We start from the raw sequence: 14,096 nt of genomic DNA on the forward strand, positions 1-14,096 counted from the left end.
TGTATCTCAACCAGCCATGACTGGGAGTCCCATAGGGCAGGGCACAATTGGCCCACCGGGTTTGGCCGGTGTAGGCAGTCATTGTAAATAAGAATTTGTTCTTAACTGACTTGCCTAGTTAAATAAAGATTAAATGTAAAAACTTTTTCTTGGATGAGTACAGGTTCCCCCTCACTGTTTAAGACCATTTGCTTCCATTTGGTGCCTTATGAACAATCCCTGTCATTAGGTGGGAGTAGGGTGAAGTTGTTGAATTTCCCCCACTAATGGTTAAGGTTAGGATTAGGGAGGAGAAGCTGATCCTAGATCTGTACCCCAGAACCATGAGGTGGTACTTACGGAACATGGTGTTGAACTGCTGGGGGTTGAGGTTCCACTTGCCCCAGGGGGTCTTGTGGCCCTTGGACTGAGCATAGTGGGCGTGGTTGAACTCGGGCTCTGTGCCGAAGGAATCCAAAACCCGCAGCATACACCTGTCACACACCACATTATAGTGTTAGTATACATCTGTAATACACATTATACGCATTATAGCATTAATACACACTTATAGCGCTGTCTCAACCACTAATAAATGGTTAATGAATTACATGATGCCTATATTTTCCATACCTTCAGCATGGTCACAGATAGTGTACAAAGCACAGAGAGAGCTTCCTACTGATCAGACGGGAACAGTAAAGGTTACACATCATGACTAATTAGAGGACCAGAGAAAGGATGTTATGCGGAATGGAATGACACATTCCTGACCTTTTCTCTCTCTCTATCTAGCTCTCTTTTTTTCAGTAACCCTCTGTCTTTAGCTTTCTCTCTTTTTCAGTCACCCTCTCTCAGTCTTTCGCTTTCTCTCTCTCTCCAGCTATCTAGCTCTCTCTCTTTCAGTCACCCTCTCTCAGAGTCCCTTTCTTTCAGTCTCCCTGACACATGCTTTTTCAGATAATAAGTCACCCCCCCCCCCAGACCAAAAAAAAATGTCCAGAGCCTAAATATAAACACCTGGCTATGCTTCACCACTATTCCTTTCAATCTTTAATCCTTCTGGACAGAGCCCAACATACTCATCTGATTGACCCCTGGCGGGGTGGAGGTGTAATAATGAGTATTAATCAAATTGATGAGGGGCCAGGAGTACGAGAGGGGTCGGCTAAGCTCAGTCTGGCAGCCCAGGCAAGGCCACTCCTGACCACGCAGATGTTTCGCAGATGGTGGGTGGGTGTGTGTGCAAGCGTGAGAAAGAGAGAGAGAGAGAAAGACAGTGTAAGTGTGTGTGTGAGACTGTGTGTGTCTTCTCAAGATGCTCAGGAAATATGGGAAATGGATTCACAATGAGGAAACTTAAGACTAGTGAGACTTTATTTTACCTTTATTTAACTAGGCAAGTCAGTTAAGAACACATTTTTATTTTCAATGACGGCCTAGGAACAGTGAGTTAACTGCCTGTTCAGGGGCAGAACGACAGGGATTTGAACTTGCAACCTTCCGGTTACCAGTCCAACGCTCTAACCACTAGGCTACCCTGCCGCCCCAGACTAAAGCCACAGCATGCAAATCTCTTCATTTTTGAGACACTTGGGTATAGTCAGACGCAGTACAACATTCTTAGGAGATGATGCGAGAGAAAGAGATTCAGGTGAAATACTCTTTCAAATTAGATTGTTGTAGACTGGAGACTACGGTTGTTCAGATCAGTGGCAAGGAGTACAAAACTGTTACATTTACGATATCAGTCGTGTCTTTATAATGATTTCAATGTAGAATTGAGAATTAGACAAACTGAAATGATAGCGTATTATAGCCAGCAAATAATGATTATAGTTGATACGATGACTGAAGCAAGCATTGGTTTTCTGCAGTGAGAGTGATAGACCAATACAGAAAGAGAGAGAAAGACAGAGTGAATGTGTGTATGTGCATGCATATGTGTGTGTGTGTGTGTGTGTGTGTGCGTGTGTGTGCGTGCCTGCCTGCCTGCTTGCATGTGTGTGCGCGAGAGGGAAGAAGAGTGACAGGACAGGAGAGACTGCTGCCCTCATTAAATTCTAAAACCACTAATACTGCTGAGCCGATCACTGAGATTCTCCCTACAGTCCTTTCACTGCCCTGAGCAACCACACTCACTTCCACTTTGGCCTTGGAACACAATCCTCGCTCTCAAATTCTCTTCCCTCTTGAGACTCAGACTGCTCCCTAATGGCACCCTATTCCCTATATAGTGCAGTGCACTACTTTTGACAAGAGTCCCACAGGGCTTTGGTCAAAACTAGTGCACTACAGTGAGCTCCAAAAGTATTGGGACAGTGATACATGTGCTGTTGTTTTGGCTCTGTACTCCAGCACTTTGGATTTGAAAATATACAAATGACTATGAGGTTTTATTGTAAATAAGAATAGAATACATTTTTTTAACACTTCTACATTCATGTGGATGCTACCATGATTATTTTGTGCCCAATAGAAATGAATGGTAAATAATGTGTGTGTCATTTTGGAGTCACTTTTTATTGTAAATAAGAATATAATATGTTTCTGAACACTTCTACATGAATGTGGATGCTACCATGATTACGGATAGTCCTGAATGAATCGTGAATAATGATGAGTGGAAAAGTTAGACGTATAAATATCATACCCCCCAACGATGCTAACCTCCTCTGTTATTGTAATGGTGAGAGGTTAGAATGTCGTGGGGGTATGATATAAAATGCTAACCTCCTCTGTTATTGTAATGGTGAGAGGTTAGAATGTCTTGGGGGTATGATATTTGTGCGTCAAACTTTCTCACTCATCATTATTCACGATTCATTCAGGACTATCCGTAATCATGGTAGCATCCACAATGTAGAATTGTTCTATATTAGAAGCTGTTCTGGAGAGGCTGGAAATTGAAAGACACTTAATGATGCAGTCCAGGATCTTAAGTTTTGTAACATATTGTACAAATTGGATTTGTAACATATTATAGGAATTGCAAAAAATAACATAACATACGTACTGAATCACATAGTACACAATTGGATGACGTAGCGCACAAAAAAATATAGGGACCCGTTTTGGCTCGTGAGCACCCCTTTCAAAACTACTGGCTGAAATGATAGAAAATGTTCTGAAGCATCACTTTAAGTGGGGAGGGAAAGAGCTGGATAGACAAGGAGGAGGAAGGAGAGAACATATGCAAGAAGAACATAAACAAGACAGGGTTAGACAACTATGGGCGAGACCAAAACAGTTCCACGACGTGACTAGTCCGTTTAAAAATCTAAAATGCACATTCAACAGAAGTTTTGTCTGAAGTTACGGTAAAACAGTGGCATCTTATAACCTTCCTGGAAGTGCACGTCACTAAATCAACACTGAACTAAGTGGCCAAATGTAAATGTCTTCACCAATATGTATAACGAGGAATTAATCAATGCACTCATGAAAATGCCAGCTGGATCCTGCATTACGACCACACCGTCTGTATAAAGGTTGATTCCGTGTCCCAAACGGCTCCCTATTCCCTAAATAGCACATTACTTTTGACCAGGGGCCTTGACACGAGAAAGGAAATCTTGGGGCTATTAGCGAACCTGACTTATTGTTCTCACAAGGCGGTTCTCGTAACAACCTCCAACCACACCAATGGACTACATCAGAGGAACAATACCCACAAGGCGCCGGTTCAGACAGTGCTACCAGTGGAGCGTGCGCACACACAATAGAGAGGGCAGAAAACAGACACAACCATGACCACTGCTCCATTAAGAGTTAAGACCTTGACCTGATGTTCCCATGGAAACGGCCTACCTACATGAGGACGTCAAACCATTTATATCTGACACAATGCAATTTCAGCCCAGTGAGAGAGAACAGTTTGATGACAGCCACTGAAACAGAGGTGGTTCTCATGATAGTGAGCTTGCTTGATGACTAACCTTGCATGAGACCTGAAGACTTGCGTTAGCTTAAAAAAAAAATTGGGGCTTACAGAAGAAAAACCCATCCACCCATACAGGCAGGAGGAGCTGGCCCACCTCGGTCTGGTCTGCATGGCCCCCCCGAATCTGATCTGGGGTCCCTCTTTTAGGCCTCTTTTCATCCTGCCAACCTCTCTCCGTTGCTCTCCAATCAGTAAATGAGTAGTGGGCGAACCCTCTGACAACGTGCCTCAGCAAGGTTTGGCATCCTACAGGGAGGGACACAGCCTCGGGAGACTCAGAGGGACACAGACAAAGAGCCTGACAATGTTACCACTTCCCGATTAGTCAAAGCAGCAAGGAGGATGCGGATTCCAAAGAGACCTCATCACGTGACAGACGTAAATGAGGATACTAGGAAACTCATTGGATACAAAAACTAGGATGTTCATATTTGAACTAAGACATTTTATGACAACTCCGTTAGATCTCAATCTGCCTAAATTAACAACATCATCACACACGCTCCCGAGTGGCGCAGCGGTCTAAGGTACTACATTTCAGTGCTAGAGGCGTCACTACAGACCCTGGTTAGATTCCAGGCTGTATCACAACCGGCCGTGATTGAGAGTCCCATAGGGCAGCGCACAATTGACCCAGCGTCTTCCGGGTTAGGGTTTGGCCGGGTTAGGCCGTCATTGTAAATAAAAATGTGTTCTTAACTGACTTGTCTAGTTAAATTAAGGTTAAATTTAAAAAAGAAATTAAGAAAATATCACACGTCCCAGCCCATAACTTATGGATGACGTGGGTGTGTATAAATACAATCACACACACACAGACAGAGTTGAAGATATGGAGTACTTACTGATAGTGGACCCAGGAGGGCCCCAGTGTCTTCTTGAACTGGGTCAGGCCCACGATGTCAATGTAGATGAGCTCCACCACCTTGTCCCCCTGGGTGGGGCAGCTGGACTTGTTCCCCATCACTCTCCTCATGATCCTGTACGAGGAGAGGGAGTGGGCTTAGTTAGGACCCACAGGGTGTATCTGAAATGGCACCATATTCCCCTATATTTTTTCACTACTTTTGACCAGGGCTCTGGGGTTGAGAACAGTTCTAAATTCACTGTAACATGTACAATAATGTTGTATTGTAATATATATATTTTTTAAAGAGAGCAACAACATGTAAACATACAACAAACAAAGAGAAGAAAGCTATGGATTGTTTACACATAGTAAACCCCTCTTATTAAAAACCTGTTAGAGATAGGGGGCAGTATTTCCCCTTTGGATGAATTGCGTGCCCATAGTGAACTGCATCAAAATCTGTCCTAAATTGCTAATATATGCATATTATAATTAATATTGGATAGAAAACACTGAAGTTTCTAAAACCGTTTGAATTATGTCTGTGAGTATAACAGAACTCACAGGGCAGGCAATCTTCCAAACTAGTTTTGAAATCCTGAAATTTGGGGCAACTTTGACGTCATCGCCCCCTCCCTTCCCAACAAGTTATGGATCTGGAAACACTTCCTATGTCTTCCACTAGATGTCCTCATTCCGTAGAAAGTGTAATGGAACTTTGCTGTGAACTTTGACCTAATGGGAAGGAAAGTACTAAAGTGTCGCAAAAGATTCAGGTGCTTGAAGGCGCGTATGCGTTCGAGTGATTCGGCTGTTCCAATCAGCCCCAGATGAACATGGATGGCCCGGTTGGAATGCTATTCGATCTGTATGATCATAACATCCTGAAGATTGATTCTGCACTTAGTTTGACCAGTTTCGTCGACCTGTAATATGTAATTGGGAAGTTTTGATGCAAAGTTATCCTGGACCAGAAGTAATTTTTGGGGCATTTGAGCTGAAAGTGGTAGCAAATGCTGCTACATGGACAATAGAATTGAACATTATGAAACAAAACAATTTATTGTTGAACTAGGACTCCTTGCACTACATTCTGATGGAAGATCATCAAAGGTAAGGGAATATTTATGTTGTAATTTTGTATTTCTGTTGACTCCAACATAGCGGAGAAATATTGTTACGTCTGAGCGCAGTCTCAGATTATTGCAATGTTAGGCTTTTTCCGTAACGTAAAAAAAATGTGACACTGCGGTTGCATTAAGAACCAGTGTATCTTTTTAATTATATGTAGAACATGTATCTTTAGTCAAAGTTTATGATGAGTATTTCTGTTATCTGGCGTAGCTTTCTATAATTCCTCTGGACATTTTGGAGAATTTTCTGAACATGGCGTCAACATAAACCGAGATTTATGGATATAAAATGCATATGCTTTTGTCATTTTATCTTTTGTTGTACAAAATGGCTACATTTTTTCTTTGTTTTGGTGGTGGTCTAACATAAATATATGCTGTGTTTTCGCCGTAAAACATTTAAAAAATCTGACACGCTGGGTAGATGAACAAGGTGTTTATCTTTCATTTCAGGTATTGGACTTGTTAATGTGTGGAGGTTAAATATTTCGAAGAATATTTTTGCATTCCCTGCGCCACCGTTTCAGCTGAACTGGGGGGTGTAGTTCCTGTAGGGGAACCCATAGGCTTAGTGACGCCACAGAACATGGCTGACGTTTTACATTCTCCCAACCAATTGTGCAATTTTTTCTTTTTTTGCGTAACTTATTTTTTAAAACTTATTGTGTACATAATGTTACTGCTACTGTCTATTACAACCGAAAATAACTTCTAGACATCAGAAAATCGAATTACTCACCGCGGACTGGAAGAAAATGACTTGTTTTCCTTTAAAGAGTCCCACGAGAAGGATATCCTTCTTTCACTGGAACAGGCCCAGATCCACGCCTTTTGCGTGAAGAAAAGACGCCAGAAAAGGGGATGCAGATCGGGGATCCTTCTGAGACTCCGGAGGCGAGCGAGTAAACTCTCAATGCCTTACATTCTCCTTGCTAACGTATAATCGTTAGAAAATAAAATTGATGACCTGCTATTAAGATTATCCTACCAACGGGACATTAAAAACTGTAACATCTTATGTTTCACCGAGACGTGGCTGAAAGTAAAAACTCACAATATAGAGCTGGCGGAATTTTCCATGCACCGGCAGAACAGGGATGCTACCTCTGGTGTCTTTTTGTCAATAACAGCTGGTGCACGATGTCTAATATTAAAGAAGTCTCGAGGTATTGCTCAGGACTACCTGACATGATGACTCCTTGCTGTCCCCAGTCTACCTGGCCATGCTGCTGCTCCAGTTTCAACGTCCACCTGACTGTGCTGCTGCTCTAGTTTCAACTGTTCTGCCTTATTATTATTCGACCATGCTGGTCATTTATGAACATTGAACATCTTGACCATGTTCTGTTATAATCTCCACCCGGCACAGCCAGAAGAGGACTGGCCACCCCACATAGCCTGGTTCCACTCTAGGTTTCTTCCTAGGTATTGGCCTTTCTAGGGAGTTTTTCCTAGCCACCGTGCTTCTCCACCTGCATTGCTTGCTGTTTGGGGTTTTAGGCTGGGTTTCTGTACAGCACTTTGAGATATCAGCTGATGTACGAAGGGCTATATAAATAAATTTGATTTGATTTGATTTGACCTGAGGTAGAGTACCTTATGAAGCTGTCGACCACACTATCTACCAAGAGAGTTCTCATCTGTATTATTCGTAGCCGTCTATTTACCACCACAAAGTGAAGCTGGCACTAAGACCGCTCTCAACCAACTCTTTCAGGCCATAAGCAAAGAAGAAAATGATCACAGAAACGGCGCTCCTAGTGGCCGGGGACTTTAACGCAGGCAAACTTAAATCAGTTTTACCAAATTTTTACCAGCATATCACATGTGCAAACAGGAACAAAAAAAATCCTAGACCACCTTTACTCCACACACAGAGATGCAAACAAAGCTCTCCCCTGCCCTCCATTTGGCAAATTGGACCACAATTCTATCCTCCCGATTCCTGCTTACAAGCAAAAACTAAAGCAGGGAGTACCAGTGACTCGCTCAATACGTAAGTGTTCAGATGACGCGGATGCTACACTACAGGACTGTTTTGCTAGCACAGACTGTAATTCATCCAATAGCATTGAGGAATACACCACCTCCGTCATCGGCTTCATCAATAAGTGCATTGATGACGTCTTCCCCACAGTGACTGTACGTACATAATCCAACCAGAAGCAATGGATTACAGGCAACATCCGCAAGGCGCAGGAGACTAATCCGGACGCTTATAAGAAATCCCGCTATGCCCTCAGACGAACCATCAAACAAGCAAAGCGTCAATACAGGATTAAGATTGAATCCTAATACACCGGCTCTGATGCTCGTCGGATGTGGCAGGACTTAAATTATTACGGACTACAAAGGGAAACCCAGATGCTAGCTGCCCAGTGATGCGAGCCTACCAGACGAGCGAAATGCCTTTTATGCTCGCTTCGAGGCAAGCAACACTGAAGCATGCACGAGAAGACCAGCTGTTCTGGATGACTGTGTGATAATGCTCTCGGTAGCCAATGTGAATAAAACCTTTAAACAGGTCAACATTCACAAAGCCGCAGGGCCAGACAGGTTACAAGGACGTTTACTTCAAGCATGCGTGGACCAACTGTCAAGTGTTTTCACTGACATTTTCAACCTCTCCCTGACTGAGTCAGTAATACCTACATGTTTCAAGCAGACCACCATAGTACCTGTGCCCAAGGAAGCGAAGGTAACCTGCATAAATGATTACCGCCCCATGGCACTCACATCGATAGCCATGAAGTGCTTTGAAAGGCTGGTCATGGCTTACATCAACAGCATTCTCCCGGACACCCTAGACCCACTCCAATTCGCATACCGCCCCAACAGATGAAGAAATCTCAATTGCACTCCACACCGCCCTTTCTCACCTGGGCAAAAATAACACCTATGTGAGAATGCTGTTCATCGTCTACAGCTCAGCATTCAAAACCAAAGTGCCCATGAAGCTCATCACTAAACTAAGGACTCTGGGACTAAACGCCTCCCTCTGCAACTGGATCCTGGACTTCTTGACAGGCCACCCCTAGGTGGTAAGAGTAGGCAACAATACGTCTGCCACACTGATCCTTAACACTGGGGCCCCTCAGGGGTGTGTACTTAGTCCCCTCCTGTATTCCCTGTTCACCCACGACTGTGTGGCCAAACATGACTCCAACACCATCATAACATTTTATTTTTTTACCTTTATTTAACTAGGCAAGTCAGTTAAGAACGAATTCTTATTTACAATGATGGCCTATGAACAGTGGGTTAACTGCCTTGTCCAGGGGCAGAATGACAGATTTTTACCTTGTCAGCTTGAGGATTCGAACGAGCAAACTTTAGGTTACTGGCCCAATGTTCTAACTACTAGGCTACCTGCTGCTGAAGACAACAGCGGTAGGCCTGATCACCGAAAACGATGGAACGGCCTATAGGGAGGTCAGAGAACTGGCAGTGTTGTGCCAGGACAACAACCTCTCCCTCAATGTGAGCAAGACAAAGGAGCTGATCGTGGACTACAGGAAAAAGGTGGGCCGAACAGGCCCCCATTAACATCGACGCGGCTGTATTGGAGCAGGTCGAGTTCCTTGGTGTCCATATCACCAACAAACTATCATGGTCCAAACATACCAAGACAGTCGTGAAGAGGGCACAACAAAACCTTTTCCCCCTCAGGAGACTGAAAAGATTTGGCATGGGCCCCCAGAATCCTCAAAAGGTTCTACAGCTGCACCATCGAGAGCATCCTGACCGGTTTCATCACCGCCTGGTATGGCAACTGCTCGGCATCTGACCGTAAGGCGCTACAGAGGGTAGTGTGAACAGCCCAGTACATCACTGGGGTCAAGCTTCCTGCCATCCAGGACCTATATAATAGGTGGTGTCAGAGGAAAGCCCTGTCTATAACTTGAGGAAAGCCCAAGTTATAGACAGTTTTCTCTGCTACTACACGGCAAGCGGTACCGGAGCGCCCTGTATTTAGCCTCGTTATTGTTATTCTTATTGTGTTACTTTTTATTATAAATTTTTATTTTAGCCTACTTGGTAAATATTTTTCTTCTTCTTGAACTGCACTGTTGGTTAAGGGCTTGTAAGTAAGTATTTCACGGTAAAGTCTACAGTTGTTGTATTCGGCGCATGTGGAAAATAAAGTTTGATTTGATTATTCAAGTAGGAAGTAATTTGAGACAGGTTTTACCTAACAAAGCAGGACTAGAGTACACAAAGAACATGTGGTAGTTTTTGCAGGTGGGTTGCAACCACCTCACATTACACTAGCTTTAGCTGTATTGTGAAGTTATACTTCTGCTCATTCCATAGGTGACTTTGGGGAGGTAATACCTGAGGCTGTATGTATCAAGCAACTCAGAGTAGGAGTGCTGCTGATTTAGGATCAGTTTCGCCTTTTAGATCACAATGAATAAGACTACATGGACAGGGGAGACCTGGGCCTGTATCCCATAAAGCGTCTCAGAGTAGGAGTGCTGATGATCTGGGATGAAATCCTAACCTGTCCATATAATTTTATTCATTATGATCCTAGAATTGTTCAATAAGAAACGCTCTTTATAATTTTACGTTGGAAAACATTTTAACCGTTTTTCTACGGTACTCCGCACTGAACACCACCCAGATGTGTCCGAGGGGTGCACACACACACTCAACGGACTCACTCTTTGAGCTCGGCCAGGGAGGCGGAGATGCGTACGTCGTGGCCCAGCAGGTAGAGAGTGGTGATGAGGTCACTCCATTGCACCAGCTCCCCCAGGGGGCCCCCACTGAAGGCGTTCTCTGCAATCTTGAAGCCTGACTCCTTGGTCAACAGGCCCAGGTGCACCAGGATCTGATGTAGAGAGAGGGGTATAGAGTGTCAGTTCAGTTTAAATCTATTGTTTCTCATTGTGGCTCAGTTGGTTAGAGCATGGTGCTAGCAACGACAGGGTTGAGAGTTTGATTCCCAACGGGGCTATCAATATAAAGATTTATGGGAATGGGATATATTATCATCAACATATAAAAAATTCATACACTATTACTGGAACCCAATAAAGTCACTGGGTATAATATAGTGTGCAACTTTCTGTTGTTTTCTTTTTCAAGTATGTTGGGCAAATCGCCAACCATCTGGGTGTGTCTCTTTAGTTCTTGAAATAATCCAAACACAAATCAATGGGTTGGAAAAATGTAATAAGGCATTTTCCCTATTCAAACGTAGCAGAATGTATGTCAAAGATGCACTCCACAGAAGACGTATCATTATTAACATCAGAGCGCACAAATCTCCTTCTATTCACCAGGGAACACACAGACACAGGAGAGAATCCGACATTACAATGTTCTGTGCTTTCTATGGACGTCTCAACACACTTTCTGCTGCTGTGTTAGCCAGCCACAATAATGCGTCCCAAACAGCACCCTATTCCCTATACAGTGCACTACTTTTGTCCAGTTCCCATAGTAAACTATGTAGGCGATAGGGTGCAATTTGGGACGGAGAGGCAATCAATAAGGTGCATTGCAGTTTGTCCTATATTTATGTTGTATTTATAACAAATGTTTTATCCCAGGCCCCCGTTCCCACAGGAGGCCTTTTGCCTTTTGGTAGGCCGTCATTGTAAATAAGAATTTGTTCTTAACTGACTTGCCTAGTTAAATAAAGGTTCAATTTCAAAAAATTGTCCAGGAATTCATGGGTAGAGAGAGGATTATGACTGTAATAATATAAAAAGATCTGTTGTGCGGTCTTGCCAAGTTGGCGCCAAGTTGGCAAAACAGAGCAAAGAGATCTGGGATCAGGCTACTTTGTTCCTGCTCTGAGCCTTTGGCATGATAGAGGTTGGGCTGAGTCCCGATTCCCCACACTTCTCCCAAAGTGTACTCTTGCTCACTCAAGCCAATGCTTACACCAATCACTTCTGGAAAAAAGTGAAGAATTGGAGTTTCAGGTGCAAGAGACTTTGTTCCACTCTAACTAGAGGGAGTAGGGCTCTCCCATATGTCATATCCATACTGTTCGAAGCCGTAGTCAGAAAGAGGAGGTGGAGGTGAATTATTTACAGTCCTGAAGATCACTAGGGAACTGAAACCTCCATTATTAATTGTTGGGGCCAGGTAGCTACCCAGAACACAATGGACTTTCCTTGTTTAAATTTTCTCAGTTCAGAAAGGCATGGGCTGATTCTGTTCTCTTGTCCAAGTAGATAATATATTTTCGGAGGTGTGTTTGTGTGTGTGAGTGTGTGCGTGCAAGCTTGCATGAGTATGTGTGTGCGTGCGTGCACATGAGTACGTGTTTGTGAGTGTGTCCGTGTCCTACCTTTTTCCTCTTGCGCTTGGCCAGGTTCTGCTTGGCAGCCAGGGCGCGGATGGCGTTGATCCAGGGGTCTTCCATGCGCTTGATCCGGAGCATCATCCAGCGGAACTCCTCTCGCCGAGACATGACCCGATATAGCTCCTCGAAGCTTGTCCGGATCTCCGTCTAGGAAGAAGACAACACAATTTAGACACCCCTACTCTTTAGGCGTTATGGTTTAACCCATTAACCTCTTTCAAGGTTTACCCTATAGAAGGAGAATGTTAGCCTCTGAAAGGGGGTAGGTAGACAGTCAGTAGGCACTTTTGTTTTGGATCGGCAGAAGCCCCAGGTGGGCGGAGTGTGCACATTTTAGACTAAAGTCAAATCTCCACCCACCTGGGGCACAGGACGATGACAAACGAGCACGCCCAACTGTGTTTGTCGTGATCAGTTTGAGCAAAGAGGCAGAGAATCGCTGATCTTCATTACATAATGAGTGGTTATGTAGGGTTTGAGGTCATTTGTAGATCAGTGATTCTGTAATGCTTCTCAGCGATCACTGCCTCATTGCCTGCATCCGTAATGGGTCAGCGGTCAAACGACCTCCACTCATCACTGTAAAACGCTCCCTGAAACACTTCTGCGAGCAGGCCTTTCTAATCGACCTGGCCGGGGTATCCTGGAAGGATATTGATCTCATCCCGTCAGTAGAGGATGCCTGGATATTTTTTAAAAATGCCTTCCTAACCATCTTAAATAAACATGCCCCATTCAAGAAATTTAGAACCAGGAACAGATATAGCCCTTGGTTCTCCCCAGACCTGACTGCCCTTAACCAACACAAAAACATCCTATGGCGTTCTGCATTAGCATCGAACAGCCCCCGTGATATGCAGCTGTTCAGGGAAGCTAGAAATCATTATACACAGGCAGTTAGAAAAGCCAAGGCTAGCTTTTTCAAGCAGAAATTTGCTTCCTGCAACACTAACTCAAAAAAGTTCTGGGACACTGTAAAGTCCATGGAGAATAAGAACACCTCCTCCCAGCTGCCCACTGCACTGAAGATAGGAAACACTGTCACCACTGATAAATCCACCATAATTGAGAATTTCAATAAGCATTTTTCTACGGCTGGCCATGCTTTCCACCTGGCTACTCCTACCCCGGACAACAGCACTGCACCCCCAACAGCAACTCGCCCAAGCCTTCCCCATTTCTCCTTCTCCCAAATCCATTCAGCTGATGTTCTGAAAGAGCTGCAAAATCTGGACCCCTACAAATCAGCCGGGCTAGACAATCTGGACCCTTTCTTTCTAAAATTATCTGCTGAAATTGTTGCCACCCCTATTACTAGCCTGTTCAACCTCTCTTTCGTGTCGTCTGAGATTCCCAAAGATTGGAAAGCAGCTGCGGTCATCCCCCTCTTCAAAGGGGGGGACACTCTTGACCCAAACTGCTACAGACCTATATCTATCCTACCGTGCCTTTCTAAGGTCTTCGAAAGCCAAGTCAACAAACAGATTACCGACCATTTCGAATCTCACCATACCTTCTCTGCTATGCAATCTGGTTTCAGAGCTGGTCATGGGTGCACCTCAGCCACGCTCAAGGTCCTAAACTATATCTTAACCGCCATCGATAAGAAACATTACTGTGCAGCCGTATTCATTGATCTGGCCAAGGCTTTCGACTCTGTCAATCACCATATCCTCATCGGCAGACTCGACAGCCTTGGTTTCTCAAATGATTGCCTCGCCTGGTTCACCAACTACTTCTCTGATAGAGTTCAGTGTGTCAAGTAGGAGGGTCTGCTGTCCGGACCTCTGGCAGTCTCTATGGGGGTGCCACAGGGTTCAATTCTTGGACCGACTCTCTTCTCTGTATACATCAATGAGGTCGCTC

The 14,096-nt window shown here is 44.1% G+C and overlaps 1 protein-coding gene across 2 annotated transcripts in view; it reads right to left on the reverse strand.

The window, feature by feature from the left end:
* The window catches only part of LOC109906649 (alpha-1,6-mannosylglycoprotein 6-beta-N-acetylglucosaminyltransferase A-like), a 128,339-nt gene that overhangs the window by 48,017 nt on the left and 66,226 nt on the right, over positions 1 to 14,096 (reverse strand). For both annotated transcript variants that reach the window (XM_031792321.1, XM_020504468.2), the window contains exons 7-10: positions 12,216 to 12,377; positions 10,573 to 10,742; positions 4,768 to 4,902; positions 340 to 473 (exon numbers count right to left, since the gene is read on the reverse strand). In XM_031792321.1, coding sequence (XP_031648181.1) covers positions 340 to 473; positions 4,768 to 4,902; positions 10,573 to 10,742; positions 12,216 to 12,377 — 601 coding nt within the window. The remainder of the gene's footprint in view (positions 1 to 339; positions 474 to 4,767; positions 4,903 to 10,572; positions 10,743 to 12,215; positions 12,378 to 14,096) is intronic.

This window comes from Oncorhynchus kisutch, linkage group LG16 (assembly GCF_002021735.2).
Source record: "Oncorhynchus kisutch isolate 150728-3 linkage group LG16, Okis_V2, whole genome shotgun sequence".
Lineage (NCBI taxonomy): Eukaryota > Metazoa > Chordata > Actinopteri > Salmoniformes > Salmonidae > Oncorhynchus > Oncorhynchus kisutch.